We start from the raw sequence: 13,028 nt of genomic DNA, 5'->3' as shown, positions 1-13,028 counted from the left end.
ATGTAGCTGACTGAACTCCATAGATAATAAGACGACGATGATAATAAAGATTAAAAAAAAAAAAAAAAAGAACCTTTCTGCTGCTCCTTTGGTTTTGATTCCTTTTGATTCATGTTTTCAGCCCCTGCAGCGGTCTTGCAGGCAACTATTGGGGCGCTTGATTGATTGTTTCTTGTTTCTTGTTTCTTGTTCAATAAAGATATTGGGACTAAACCCCCTAAACCTCAAAATCATGCACATGCATTGATTGATCCTTGACCCCCCCCCCAACGGTGTAAAAAAACAACAAACCCAAATCTGGTCCACCACCACTACCACCATCAATCATTTGATATGAAACCTCGCGCTCGTTAACAAGATCAGACAGACAGACAGACAGAGAGCAGCATCTCGGGCACAAATCTCGGCACCACCCGCGCGCGAAAGATACCTCGTTTCCTCGCTTCACTTCACTTCACTTCACTTCACTGCATTACATGCATACATACATACTGCAGCGAATGTCACGCCAGGAAAAGGAAGGACATCGGATCCGTTGACAGCACGCAACGGAGCGAGCGAGCGAGGCTATCTCGCAAGCTCCACGTTGCAATGCTGGACAGCGGTATTCCAGGCCAGGATGGTGGTTGGGGACGTGCGGTTATTCGAATACCGAGTCACGAGTCGCTGGGCGCGCAAAAGCACAGTCCTGCAGCGTTTGAGGCTGAGGTTGAGGTTGAGGTTCTATCTAGTTGCTGGGAAGGATCCCTCGCCGCGGGTCCTGGGAGGAGGAGGAGGAGGAGGAAGAGGAGGAGGGGCCTGATGACACAGGGCGCAATTGATATACGGCGCTGCGAAACGGCTTCTGGAGGGAAAAGTCGTGTTGTGTTGTTGTGTGTGCTTCGGTCTATGGAAGCTGCTCTCGTTGCCTGCTGACAATCCGGTGCGAGGGAGGTGTTTTTGCAAGGGGTTGTATATGCAATCGCGGAAGGAGTCGCGCGGTGCAGGAGGGAGGGAGATGGGGGCGGGGCTTGCTCCCTTTTCTGTTTCTGCGGGGTTTTATTTTTATTTTTATATCTTTTCTCTTTTCGATCGCGATGTGGGCTGGGTGGTTGCGGGTGCTTCGGACGATGATTTGTATGTGGAACCGTAGGTTGGCTTGGCCGGTTTTAAAATTTGATAGCTGTTCTTGTGCATGGCCCGATTCCAGTCAAGTCCCAGTTGGACTTCGGATTTTTTATTTTTATTTTTATTTTTTCTTGTTTTCTTTTTTTGTGCGTCCTGACAGGGGCAGCTGAGTACGCGGATGAGATCCAGCGGCCTCATCATTGCTAGTATTAGTAGCTTCATATGAAGCGTCCCGCTATTGTTCCGATGCCATCTTCCCAGGAGGCGCGGCCGTGAGAGAGATGCCATGGACTGTGCAAATATATCTAGCGAGTTTCCGGGAAGGGCTGGACACTGTGGTTGGTGGGTGGCTGGAACTTAACCTCCCGTGGTAGCTAATGCGCTTCTCACTTTATTATGGAGTGATATATATTGACGGCTCTGATAGAAAATCGCGACACACCCGCTGAAATTGAATAGGTGCAGTGTGACGATCGAATGTGGTCTAATTCATACATGAAAAAGACATATTCAGCCACACCATTGTCATATGTGAGAACCTATTATTTTTCAAAAATTCTTTTATCAGATTCTTCAAGATATCAGACCGGAGGGGGAGGGAGGAGGAGAGCGGTTTATTCCTTACGTAAAATTAGCACAGGTGTCTATATCAAAAGGAGAGGTGTTTGTATGCAGATCTCCCACAACATAGAGAAGGCTATAGTACACAGATGTTGGTCGACGAGCTTGAAAATGCAGAAATAATAAATGAGAGCCAAAATGTATCATTTCCGGCAATGCGGACGGACGGAAACAGCGGACTTGCTGGGGTTTCTGAGGCTCATTCAGACAGAACGTGCATAGCGATGAGCGCAGCAGAGAGACCTTCTGCAGGGATGTTAACGTTGGAGAATAGGTACATCAAGGTGCCTGGTAGCAAGCTCGACCGAGTGAGATAGAGAATAAAATAGGTACGGTATCACATAGCCATCGATCTCCCTTTCCCTTTGCCCTTCGAGAAGGCGGGAATCGCAATGCAGGGCAATTTATAGTCACCACTCTCCGCCGTCCATATCTTCTTCCCCTTGGGAGGGCTGTCGGGATAGCAGAGTGGTTGATTGGTTTGTTGTGTTAGTCCATCGTGAAGCCCCATTATTCTGGGGTATTTTGCAAATATCAGGGCATTCATGGAGGCACTCTTTCGTTCCGTTAGGCGTTTGCCCTTGCCTGTGGTTGTAGTGCAAGTGGCGCGGGTGTGATATTATTGCTGACCCGAGGAACCGGGAACCAATGTCTCCTCGTCTTCATCTTCGCGGTTCTAAAGCAACATGTGCGATGTCCCGAAGGGTCTGTCTATATTTGTGCTTCCGTTTGCCAGAATAATGAAGATATAATGGAGAGTTAACTGTTGTAGCTGGATCCCTCAACATATTTCAACGACTGGCTCGTTGAGAACGGCCCGCAAGAAATCGAAGTGATCCTCAGTTCCGAAGCCCGTCGGCCATAAAATAACAACATTGCACATTGCATTCTCAATACTGCGCTCTCCAGGATGTTCAGCAGGTCCTGGCTGGGACTCCTCGAGTAGGTTGCTCTTGATATCCTCTTGATATCCGTATCAGAAATGGAATTGGTATTAGCCCGCTTTTCTGGCGAGAGGTAGAGAGTTCAATTGAGGCTTATTTTGTGCATATTTTCACTGCTGCTGCTGCTGCTGCTGCATCTTCATTCTCTGAGAATGTTTAAAAATGCGGGAAGTGTCTGGCGGGGGACTCCAACACTGTCGCAGCGCCTAAAAAGCAAATCTCGCCGAGATTCAGCGCAGATCGATCAACAACCCATCTCGACCACTGCCACCGCCGTCAACCCGTAGCTCTAGCCAAGTGCCTGTAAAAATAGAAAATTCCACGTTCATTTTGTGGGCTTGATGTTGCTTTTCCCATTCACGTTGCCGGTTGTCTTCTTCAGATGTACTTCCATCTCCCGTATTTCAAAAAAAGTCGCTGTCGCATTGCCGGTGCATTGACCGTGTGATATGAAAACCCGGCGGTCTACAGATTGCCCACTGCCTCCACACCAGTCATATGAAAATCGGATATAGCAATATTAATGTCCGGGGGCTCTTATGGGTTATATCTACCATTGAGAAGTGTTTTGAATATATTATCATATTATAAGGATGATTGGTGCAAAAATGTGGGGAATTGTCCAACAGCATTGTTCCTTGTATAAAATGAATCAAGAGATAAATGATAAATCTATCGCTTTTTGTGGTACAGAATTGCTGAATAGATGGAGTTGATTGTTGAGATCCATACAAACAGTTTGTAGCGTATAAAATGATGCCAGGAACTGTATCAAAGTGCAAGCCACTCTTGTGACAAAAGTTCAAACAGTTTCCTAAGATAACCGAGATCCCAAGGTTCAAGATCCGTGTCCAGAAACAAAAATAATAAAAATAAACGGCCCTCTTCGGCCAATAATGCCAAATATAACCGAACCCTCAGAGAAAATGCATCTTTTGCTGGCTTGACAACTCCAAGTTCAACTAATCTCAACTTCTACCAATCTTCGGCATCGCCTCCCGCAAATCGCGGCCAACTGCCGTGAGCCGCCGCGGGGTACTCCCGCGAGAAGGAACACGGTTGAACATGGTTCCTGTATCTTGGACCCACCCACCCTTTGGGGTCCGCGATCAACGCTGCTACCAACAATCACGGGCAGGACTGGTGTTCAACGGTTGCTTGCGGGGATGATTAAGGGGTTGCTTTAGGGGTTCAGGGCCTGACAGGCAGAGAGACCCATTCCCCCATAGGCGCCTACAAATGGGGGTCGTGGGTGATCGTATAGCCAGGGGCGTGAACCCGGCCAAAAGGTTGCCGGATGAAGTTACCCATCGACGCATCTCGGAAAATGGCCGCTGGTCACATAGAAAGAAGGACGACAACAATAACAACAACAAATTTAAGAAGTTGCCTGCAAGAGAAGGAAATGTCGAGAACAATGGGTTGAGACTGGCATGGTAGATAGCCTCTACAAAAGATATTGGACGTTTGTCTTCTTGGGGTTCTAACAGGCTTAACAGGATTTTGGTTATCCAGTAGTAGCATACATTTTCGAAGGTGCTTCTCATGGGTGACTGTTTTTACTTTATTTAGTGGTCTAAGCTAAGTTATCGGCGGGTTTGCCGGCAACCACACGATTTTTCCAAGAGATTCCACCCGGCAAAAGGTTTGCCTCCGCCATTGCCGGTTGCTGCTGTTCCTGTTGTGGAGCGGCGGCGGACTGGCGGGAACTGTGGCGGGGCACAAGATCATAGGTACACAGCATATATATATATTTATATATATTTATATTTATATATACATATCTCCAACTTCTCCAACCCGGAGCGCGTGGTAAAGTTCGCGGCTCAAACAGCTTCCTGTCATTTTGAAATACCATGTCTTCGTCGCTATTTTGCTCCTCCGCTTCACCGTCGCGGCTGTCCCCTCTCTTCCACCGCATCCATCGCTGTTACGGGGGAACATATAACAGGTCGTGGCGACAACTATCAACATCCCAAGCTAACTTTCAAGACCCCTCTCCCTCATCCTCCCCCGGCGCTTCCCATACAGCAATCTCTACTAACCCTGCCCCCGCCGCCTCTGCCATCGCCTCCAAATTCATCTCGCGCTTCCAATCCCTCCCCCCTCAAACCCGCACCCAGACCCTTGACGGGAACCAAGTCCAACTCCTCTCCCTAACCTTGAACCGTCGCTCTCTCTACCCAGGAAGCCCAGCACTATCCAACGCCAGGGCCCCCGAAGCTGGCACTCCGATCCCCCCCGGCTACCACCTGGTATACTTTACACCCGCGTTCTTGGAAGGCGAGCTGGGTCTGGATGGCACTGACACGTCATACAACCCAGAGCCGCCGTTTACAAGGCGCATGTGGGCCGGCGGGGAGGTGCGGTGGCCACTCGGGCAGGATGGGAAAGTAAATTTGCTAAGGGTGGGACAGGAGGTGCAGGAGACAACGCGGGTGTTAAGTGCGGAGGCTAAGGTTGTGAAGGCGACCGGGGAGGAGATGGTGGTTGTTGGGGTGGAGAAGGTGTTTGAGAATGAGCATGGGGTTGCGGTTGTGGATAGAAGGTGAGTTTCCCAAGAAAGAAATGGAAAAAGGAAGGAATATTTCCATGAAGGGCTTTGAAATTCCATCTGCCCCTTTGTTGTGACGGCTTGATATAAGAGTGCGGGAAGCGGAAACGAAACGATATACTAACCATGAAAATAAATAAATATATATAATTAAAACAAATCCAGAAACTGGATATTCCGAGAAGCACTCAAGCTCGACCCATCATCCAAAACAACCGCAGCAACATTCGCCAACGCTCCTCCCGCCATCTCCACCACACCCAAATCTACCGCGCAACCCACCTTCTCGACCTTGAAAGAAAACAACCGCGTCACCCACGCTCGCACTGTCTGCCAGTCAGCCGTCACCCTCCAGCGCTTCTCAGCGCTTACATTCAACGGGCATAAAATCCACTACTCCCTCCCCTGGGCACAGACTATCGAGGGGCATGCTGGCCTAGTTGTACATGGGCCCCTTAACCTCCTCGCCATGTTGGACCTCTGGCGAGATGTACGGAGTGCGCAGCTGGAGAATCAGGGGAGGACGGGTGAGGTTCTTGTTCCTCGATCCATTGAGTATCGGGCGACAAGTCCGCTATATGCAGAGGAGGAGTATAAAATCGTTCTTGAGGAAGTGGAAGGCAGAGCAATGGGAGGCAATGTGAATATTTATAGCCCCAGAGGAGCAGTGGCAATGAAAGCGGTTATTTCTGCCTATGCTCTTTGAGCCGGGGATTTTTGTTCTGTGAATAGCAAGGAGAAAGAGGATTGGGAAATTGGGAAAGAGGGGTTGTTGACGAATGTGAAATATAGGGTAGGGATAGGATAATACCTGTACACTGGTCTCCTAATATGAGCCTCAGATATTTTTTCTTTTCTTACCATGCAGAGAATAACAAAAGGCCAGCGGCTACCAGAAAAACACCAATTTGGCAAATCTCGTAAAACCTTCATCTTCCATATCACTCTCGTCTCAGCCAATGACAGGGCAGTGTTTCAAACGGTGCATCCCCAAGCTGATGCCGTTCTCTGCTAACCCCTCCTCAGTTCAACATTCCATCTTTAGCGACAGACAAATATCACGAGGGTACGCGTCCAGATAAAAATAATATAAAAATAAAAAGACAGCAATGCTCAACAGACACGCTGATGACGGAATTTCCTCACACAAACGCCCCCACTTCCACAGCAAGAGAGCGTCCAGAGTCAATCAATCTCCCAACAGCAGGCCTCTCGTGGTGTAGTTCCCCACCAATGTTGCATTCAAAGACCTGCATTGCCAGCGATAATAATTGCTAGCTCCGCTTCCAGCATAAATTGGTTAGAATGACTGCTTCATCCTCAAAGAGACTGAGCGGGATAATCCGATGGTTCCTGGGATGTGCGCTCTTGCGCTCCCGCGAGCTCTCTGAGGCAGGGGTTCACGGCGGCTGAATTGGTAGAAACCTTCTGGAACTGCCCTGTTTCATGGCTCGTTATCGGTTGAATTCGACGGCAGTTCCACTCTTACTTCGAACGAGGGTCCTGGATCAGCAAGGAAATGACATTCGGTATTGGAAAGGGAAGTCCAGTGAACCATCATCAGGATGAAGAACAGAAGTGCCCAAGAGGATGTCGCTGATTACTAAGCTCTCCGTCTTGGCATCGCAGCGGACTTTGGCTGCGGAGGAGGTCGAAGTCCAACTCTCTCTACACTGCCAATTTGGAACGAATACCATATCTTGTTCTAATTTTTATATCCGCTTACCCTCTTAGCCCAATATCCTGCCAAACAAGCTTCCCGAAGCGCATGCGTCCGGAGTTAGAAAACCTCCGAAAGAACACCTCAGTCATTTAAGTACTTCGGTGAAAACAAAGCCCAAACTATGCGATAGTCCGGACGTAAACAAGCAGCTTCGCAGCTCGGTCATCTTAGATATACCTTCCCTCCTCACCTACGATCCTCTCCATATTGTAAAAGAAAAACCTGCACTGTCCTGCACAAAAATAAAAGAGAGCAGAGGGGCCAAGGGGCATTGACGTCGCCCAACCCCTAAAAAAAAAAAAAAAAAAAAAAAAAAATGCGGCCTCCGAACCTCCTCCTCCTTCGCCGCCTCCGCTGTCCTCACACCCACCCTCTCCTTTCTACAGCAAAGACAACCCTAATAAGCAGCCGCCGCTTCCGCCTCCCCTCCCTCCCCTCCCTCCCCTCCTTCACAAACCCCATCTCCCCCAAACCACCACCCCCGCGCACCCTAACCGCCACCCGCAACCTCGCGTTCCCCCCAGACCTCCTCTTCCGCACAATCGCCGATATAGACTCGTACGCCGACTTCCTCCCCTTCCTCACTGAATCGACAGTGACGGCCCGCGACGCGAGGACTGGGTATCCGACCAGCGCGTTCCTGACGGTGGGATACGGGCCGTTGAAGGAGACGTTTGTGTCGCGCGTGACGTGCGATGCGGGGATGTGGACCGTTGGGGCACGGAGCGGGCGGCGGGGCGACGGCGGCGGGACCGAAAGTGGAGAGGCGGGTGATGGGGGCTTGTTTGAGTTTCTGGATACGTTGTGGAAGCTGCGGGCGGGGGGGGATGCGGTGGTGAATGGAAATGGAAATGGGAATGGGAATGGGAATGGGAGTGGGAGTGGGAATACGTATGGAAGGGGTGTGGGGATGACGACGGTTGAGTTGGAGGTTCGGTTTCAGTTTCGGAGTGCGTTGCACGCAGCTGTGATGGGGGCGGTTGAGGACCAGGTGGCGGGGATGATGATTGAGGCGTTTGAGAAGAGGGTGAGGGACTTGGAGAAGGTGAAGGTGAAGGCCGGTTGAGGAGTTCGTGCGTGTATGGCAATGGGTGTATGGTGAGGTTTTTTTCTGAGCTACTTTCATCATAGACGGGGTAAGTTGGGTTGGAGATATTCCTAGGTGAAATGTTCCTTGTTGCAGGGAAATCCATTCTGGGATGGCTTGGAAAAAGGAAAGGTATAGATAACCGTCTATATCGCCAAATTTCTAACAGCACAGGTGATATGGGGGTGTAAATGTTTAGTGGGACAAGAAAAGCATGAACATAATGAGATATACATGTATAATACAGAATAGACAGACATAGAACCCAATCCAACTTTATTCTTGCATTCATATTCGGGTTCTTTAATTTGCATTTCCCGTTGAAATATCAACTTAGAACCTCGCACCCCGCCTGTACGATGATCTCGCAGTGCCCGCGCGTGTTGAAATCGGCCCAGCTTGAGAGGAATTGTGAGCCACTTCGTCCCAGTTGATCCTATTCCACCATGATTCTAAAAACTGAGCTTTTCCGCCAACACCCCAGTCCGGAAGCCACACATGCTCCCAGGTATTCACACAGAGGATCGGATGAATGTCAATAGCACCAGGCGCCATGAACTTCTGGCTAGAATACGCACCCATGGACCCTACTCGGTTCGTCGGTGTGAGTTTTCTGATCTGTTCCAGGTTCTCTCCGCCCGTAATGCCGGTGGTCTGTGTTGCCATGTCTACGGGTTGGCGGCGGAAATGCGCAGCAGGGTAAGGGGAGCCGGCGATGTATGTCGTGAGGATTTTGAGTTGGCCGGTATCCTTTGATTTAACGAGCCAGACAAATCCCGGGCCGAACATGGCGTTGGCAGTTGCGAGAAATTCGGCCTTCAGGGACTCGACGGAGGAGCAAGAGTCTTCAATGGATTTGGAGAGGTGTTCGGGGATGGGGACGTGCTGAGGTGACTGCATAAATGTATAAGAATTGACTGGTTACAAGGTATGGTCAAGCTTTCGAAGAAAAAAGAAGGAGTGGATCTACTGACAAGACAATTGAAGAAGAAGTGGTTGTTGTGGGCCATGGAGGCATAGTTGAAAACTGATGCCATATTGGCATCGCGGGCGTATCTGACAAGGAGAGTGCCAGGAGTAGCAGATTCATCAGGTGTGCCTAGATATAACATATGTCAGCTTCACAAAGTTTTCAAATTAAAGCTTTTCTCACGCCATTGGGTGCCAGAATAATACCTGCTGTTAAAAGATTCAATTTGTTGATCAGGAAGCCCTGATATTGAACCCATGCGAGATCGAATCCCTGCGGCGATAAGAGATCAGGCACCCCATCCTTTTTGAAGGCAGCATCGTGCCCTAATTGAGGGACATAGTGAGTTGATCTATTCTGCGGCTTTGTTCGAAGAAAGGACTATAGCACTGTCAGCAGCAGCTCGAGGTAGCGGTTCTTCAGCGGAGGGTACAAGCTTTTGCCATACCAACGAGGAAGAAACAGCACGCAGGCCGGGCCGCAGCCGGAGCGAACGTTGCGGTATCATGAACGGAGAGTGGACTCAGATTCTAACCATTGCCAGGAGAGTGAGTCTGTGTATAGTATGGATAATGTCAATTATCGCCCGTGCAGGGTGCTGTACATCTCATCTCATCCAACTGCTACGGACTTTCTTCTCTCCAAGTCACGGGATCCAGAATTTGCCAAAGAATTTCTTCGATGCAAAATGTGACTAGGATGGTTCTGGTCTAGCGTGGAATCCACCCGGCAGCCAATCGCAGCTCGCGTTTGCCCTGAGCCGCCGACTTTCTGATACAGCGCCAAAGTTGCCCGATTCGGCTCTGGACCACCAACATCCAACCACGATCCAACTACATCCAACCGTGACTCCAGCGTTGGTTTCACAGCCGACAGGTCTGCCCGGCCGAAGCGGTTCCTTGGCTGCAGGGAGGGGACTCCTGTGCCCGGGAGGGACCAGGTCGGGTCTCGATAGTCTCAAGCTTCGGTCTAGGTTGGCGGTTGGGTGGTTCAGCGTGTTTCGTGCTTCTGGGTCCGTGTCAGGGGTTAGCTGGCGAAACCTCTCTCCTTGCCGATGTTGGCCCTTTTTCGCTGGAAGTTTCGTACCCAAGGGGGATGATCCCTTGGGCCTTGGGTAGTCAATTCTTTAGATCATGGCGCGTGGGGTCTGATTTGACTCTCGGTCCATCATGGAGGCCGGTGTTTCTTTGTTTCATAGAATTTCTTCCTCAATCTGCCTTTCTCTCTCTCTCTCTCTCTCTCTCTCTCTCTTTCTATCCGTTCTCTATATCTCCTCTTTCTTGGGATATGCTTTTCTTGTTCTTACGTTTTCCTTTATTCCAAACATTGTGATGTTTCGATTGAAGGTTTAGAGCTACTTCCTGACTCTCGAGACATTCAAGCGGCTATCACGTTTTCTCCTCCTCCGTCTTCCTCTCCCCCCTCCCCCACCACTCAATTCCATACGGTCTTTAAATTCGATTTTCTATCCCAAACGGCTGGCGTAAACACCTATGCTCCTTTGACAGGACAACCTGGCCCATTACCTCAGGATGTCGCTTCTATGGCATAAAATCATCCTCATCTCAACTTCCTTATCATTGCTGGCACTGACACTAGCAATACCATTTACTCCTCAAGGCGCATTCGACATTGTGCAGCGCGACGGCGGATCATGTCCCCTTGAACACTACTCCCCTTGCGATGATCCTCAAGCTCCAGCCAACTTCTGCTGCCCACCAGGCACAGTATGCATTACTCTGAACCTGGCGGCCTACATGGTATGTTGCCCGGTGGGCCACAACTGCTATAACATGACGCAAGCTTCATGTGATCCTAACGATTACGATCCTGAACGCTCTCCCCATTCCACTGCAAAATCGAGGAGACCTGATATGGGAATACCGAAATGTGGAGATCGTTGTTGTATTCCTGGCGCTAGATGTAAATCAGATGATGTGGGAAATTTGTATTGCCAGGTTTCGTTCCCAAACCTAGCATATCCGCCATTTCCAGAAGGCAAGGGTCGTATTCCCCCTACACTCCAACTTCCATCGACAGCATCAAAATCAGAACAGGTCACCCAGACCCAGACGAGCTCGACCTCTCCGTCTACTTCAATTACAACCGAACCCCCAAATATAATCCCAATTTCAGATCTTCCATCAGTAGGCCAACAACCTACATCAACATCTTCAGCCATTCACAATGTCAACCACTCAGAGCCTCTATCATCCTCACCGGAAGGATCCAAATTCCCACCCCTCGCAATCGTTGTCGGCCTTATTCCTGGTCTTGTAGCCGGGATTATCCTCGCGCTGATAATCATTCATTTCTATAGACGGCGCCAAGAAAAACGTTTCATTCCGTCACCCATGTCGAAATTCAGCCATTTCCGTGAAAAGTCATGCGAGAAGGGTGTAGTCTCCATCTCTGACCCCATCCCTTCCACAGCGCAGGACTCCGTCCGGACAGATTTCCTCCGCCGCCAAGCCGCCGGCCTCGCGAAGGAAGAGGACGGTAATACTAAATCGAAGTTTCGCCGGACTAGTGCGCGGGTGAAGAGTTTTTTTGGGCCAAGGCCTACAGCAGATGATATTGCGACCATGCCTATGTCGACTACGGCGCTTAACGACCGAGAAACAGGGGCGAATGGTGTTGGTGGCGTCGGCAGTGGTGATGGACGAGGAATAGGGCGCGAGCCAAGTACAGAGAGTATAAAAGTTTTCAGCCCGGTACACCTACGGCCCGCTCAAATCGGGGATCCGTATCCTCCCGCTGGCAACGGCAGACCACAAACTACATTTTCCGAAATGATAGAACGAGTTGGGTTCCAGAGCAAGAACGGTAGTCCGTATTTTTCGGTCACGGCGACGCCGCCTCTCCCGCAACTAATAACGCCGCAACGCAGGGTATAGATATTTGGATTTGGCTCATTGCCCGCCGTCGTTGTCTCCGCCAAGTTGCGCCATTGGGACAAAGGATGAGCAAAGGACTTGAGGCCGAAGGATAAAAGACGAAGCAGGCGTAACAAGCTAATAATAGTATAATATTTAAAGACGGTATTTGCCGACAAAGCTTGAAGGACGGCAGAAGAAGTGAAAATGGAAAAGGGCTATAGATAAGGTGTTTTTGGTTTGTAAGTACAGTCTAATTTGTAACTTAAGCGAGGAGCAGGACTACAGGTTTTGTGAAGGACATAACTCCTGACTTTCCTTTTGGGGTTTTCATGGTTCCTCGGTGTTTATAGGTTTTCTCTCTCTTGGTTTTTTTTTATTGCTCCTCTCACCTATTTTTGAGTTTGGTCGTTGTAATTATACGCCACATAGACCGCAGTGTTAGTATCATACTCATATACCCGTCCGAATCTTTAGCATATTTTGTTCTTTGCTTCATACAATCGATCCTAATTCGACAGACCAGCGAGGCCTTGTACCTTCTCAATCCCCTTGTATCCATTTGCTTGTTTGTAGCTATTTATATCTAAAACTTCGAAGTTTCCAAACATCGCTTCTCCTCCCCTCTCTCTTGTATAGCATCATTTACTCTCTTCACTTTGGACCATCCGTTGATATCGTTACAACCTCATAACTCAGTTTCTGTCTCCAGAGGCTTCTCCTTTGGTTGCTCCATTGTCCTATTGGCTTTCTAGTCTGAACTGGTCCCCTCAAGATTTTTAATAAATATGAAAAGAAAAAGAAAGGTTGGGAAAGCAATCCAACAATCTAATTAGATCTTCGAACCCGCACCCAATTATTCCAGCCCACCCTTCCATTCTTTGTCTACCATCGCATCAAGCGCACAATAGCTTCAAAGCGAGTGCCGCAGTACGATCCCTAAATATATCCGAACGGTGCCATCCATAACTGCGAAGCGAAGAGACATTCTTGAAAACTGTCTGGAAATTATCAGCCTGTTGATACTGTAAACTTGGACTGAGAAACCACCTCTGCGTCCACCTTCATCCCCATGCTTAATTTCTATGCTATGCTACAGGGCACCTTCCCCCTCCCCCCCAAAACTGAGTGAGGCCCCCAAGAATG

General features: G+C 49.3%; 6 protein-coding genes across 6 annotated transcripts; 4 read left to right on the top strand and 2 right to left on the bottom strand.

Annotated features, from left to right (window-relative positions):
• Positions 1-591: 591 nt before the first annotated feature.
• HCBG_08206 (uncharacterized protein) lies at positions 592-915 on the top strand (the record flags this gene model as incomplete). Its single annotated transcript, XM_045435255.1, has 1 exon — positions 592-915. One exon carries the CDS (start codon positions 592-594, stop codon positions 913-915), a length of 324 nt encoding a protein of 107 aa, XP_045284561.1.
• A 1,150-nt stretch (positions 916-2,065) lies between these two features.
• On the bottom strand, positions 2,066-3,001 carry HCBG_08205 (uncharacterized protein; the record flags this gene model as incomplete). The annotated part of the gene is made up of 4 exons (XM_045435254.1): positions 2,066-2,313; positions 2,359-2,404; positions 2,528-2,691; positions 2,935-3,001. The coding sequence occupies 4 exons, from the start codon at positions 2,999-3,001 to the stop codon at positions 2,066-2,068; spliced, it is 525 nt and encodes a 174-aa protein (XP_045284560.1).
• A 1,527-nt stretch (positions 3,002-4,528) lies between these two features.
• Positions 4,529-6,085, top strand: HCBG_08204 (uncharacterized protein; the record flags this gene model as incomplete). Its single annotated transcript, XM_045435253.1, has 2 exons — positions 4,529-5,220; positions 5,392-6,085. 2 exons carry the CDS (start codon positions 4,529-4,531, stop codon positions 5,930-5,932), a joined length of 1,233 nt encoding a protein of 410 aa, XP_045284559.1.
• A 1,180-nt stretch (positions 6,086-7,265) lies between these two features.
• Positions 7,266-8,015, top strand: HCBG_08203 (uncharacterized protein; the record flags this gene model as incomplete). The annotated part of the gene is made up of 1 exon (XM_045435252.1): positions 7,266-8,015. One exon carries the CDS (start codon positions 7,266-7,268, stop codon positions 8,013-8,015), a length of 750 nt encoding a protein of 249 aa, XP_045284558.1.
• Positions 8,016-8,170: 155 nt separating this feature from the next.
• Positions 8,171-9,583, bottom strand: HCBG_08202 (manganese superoxide dismutase; the record flags this gene model as incomplete). The annotated part of the gene is made up of 4 exons (XM_045435251.1): positions 8,171-8,930; positions 9,011-9,135; positions 9,213-9,387; positions 9,455-9,583. The coding sequence occupies 4 exons, from the start codon at positions 9,512-9,514 to the stop codon at positions 8,370-8,372; spliced, it is 921 nt and encodes a 306-aa protein (XP_045284557.1).
• Positions 9,584-10,295: 712 nt separating this feature from the next.
• On the top strand, positions 10,296-12,362 carry HCBG_08201 (uncharacterized protein; the record flags this gene model as incomplete). Its single annotated transcript, XM_045435250.1, has 1 exon — positions 10,296-12,362. One exon carries the CDS (start codon positions 10,539-10,541, stop codon positions 11,901-11,903), a length of 1,365 nt encoding a protein of 454 aa, XP_045284556.1.
• Positions 12,363-13,028: the final 666 nt, after the last annotated feature.

Source organism: Histoplasma capsulatum, assembly GCF_000150115.1.
Source record: "Histoplasma capsulatum G186AR genomic scaffold supercont2.13, whole genome shotgun sequence".
In the NCBI taxonomy this organism is placed as follows: domain Eukaryota; kingdom Fungi; phylum Ascomycota; class Eurotiomycetes; order Onygenales; family Ajellomycetaceae; genus Histoplasma; species Histoplasma capsulatum.
The sequence above is the reverse complement of the archived record's forward strand: the minus strand, read 5'-3'. Positions and strand labels throughout refer to the sequence as shown.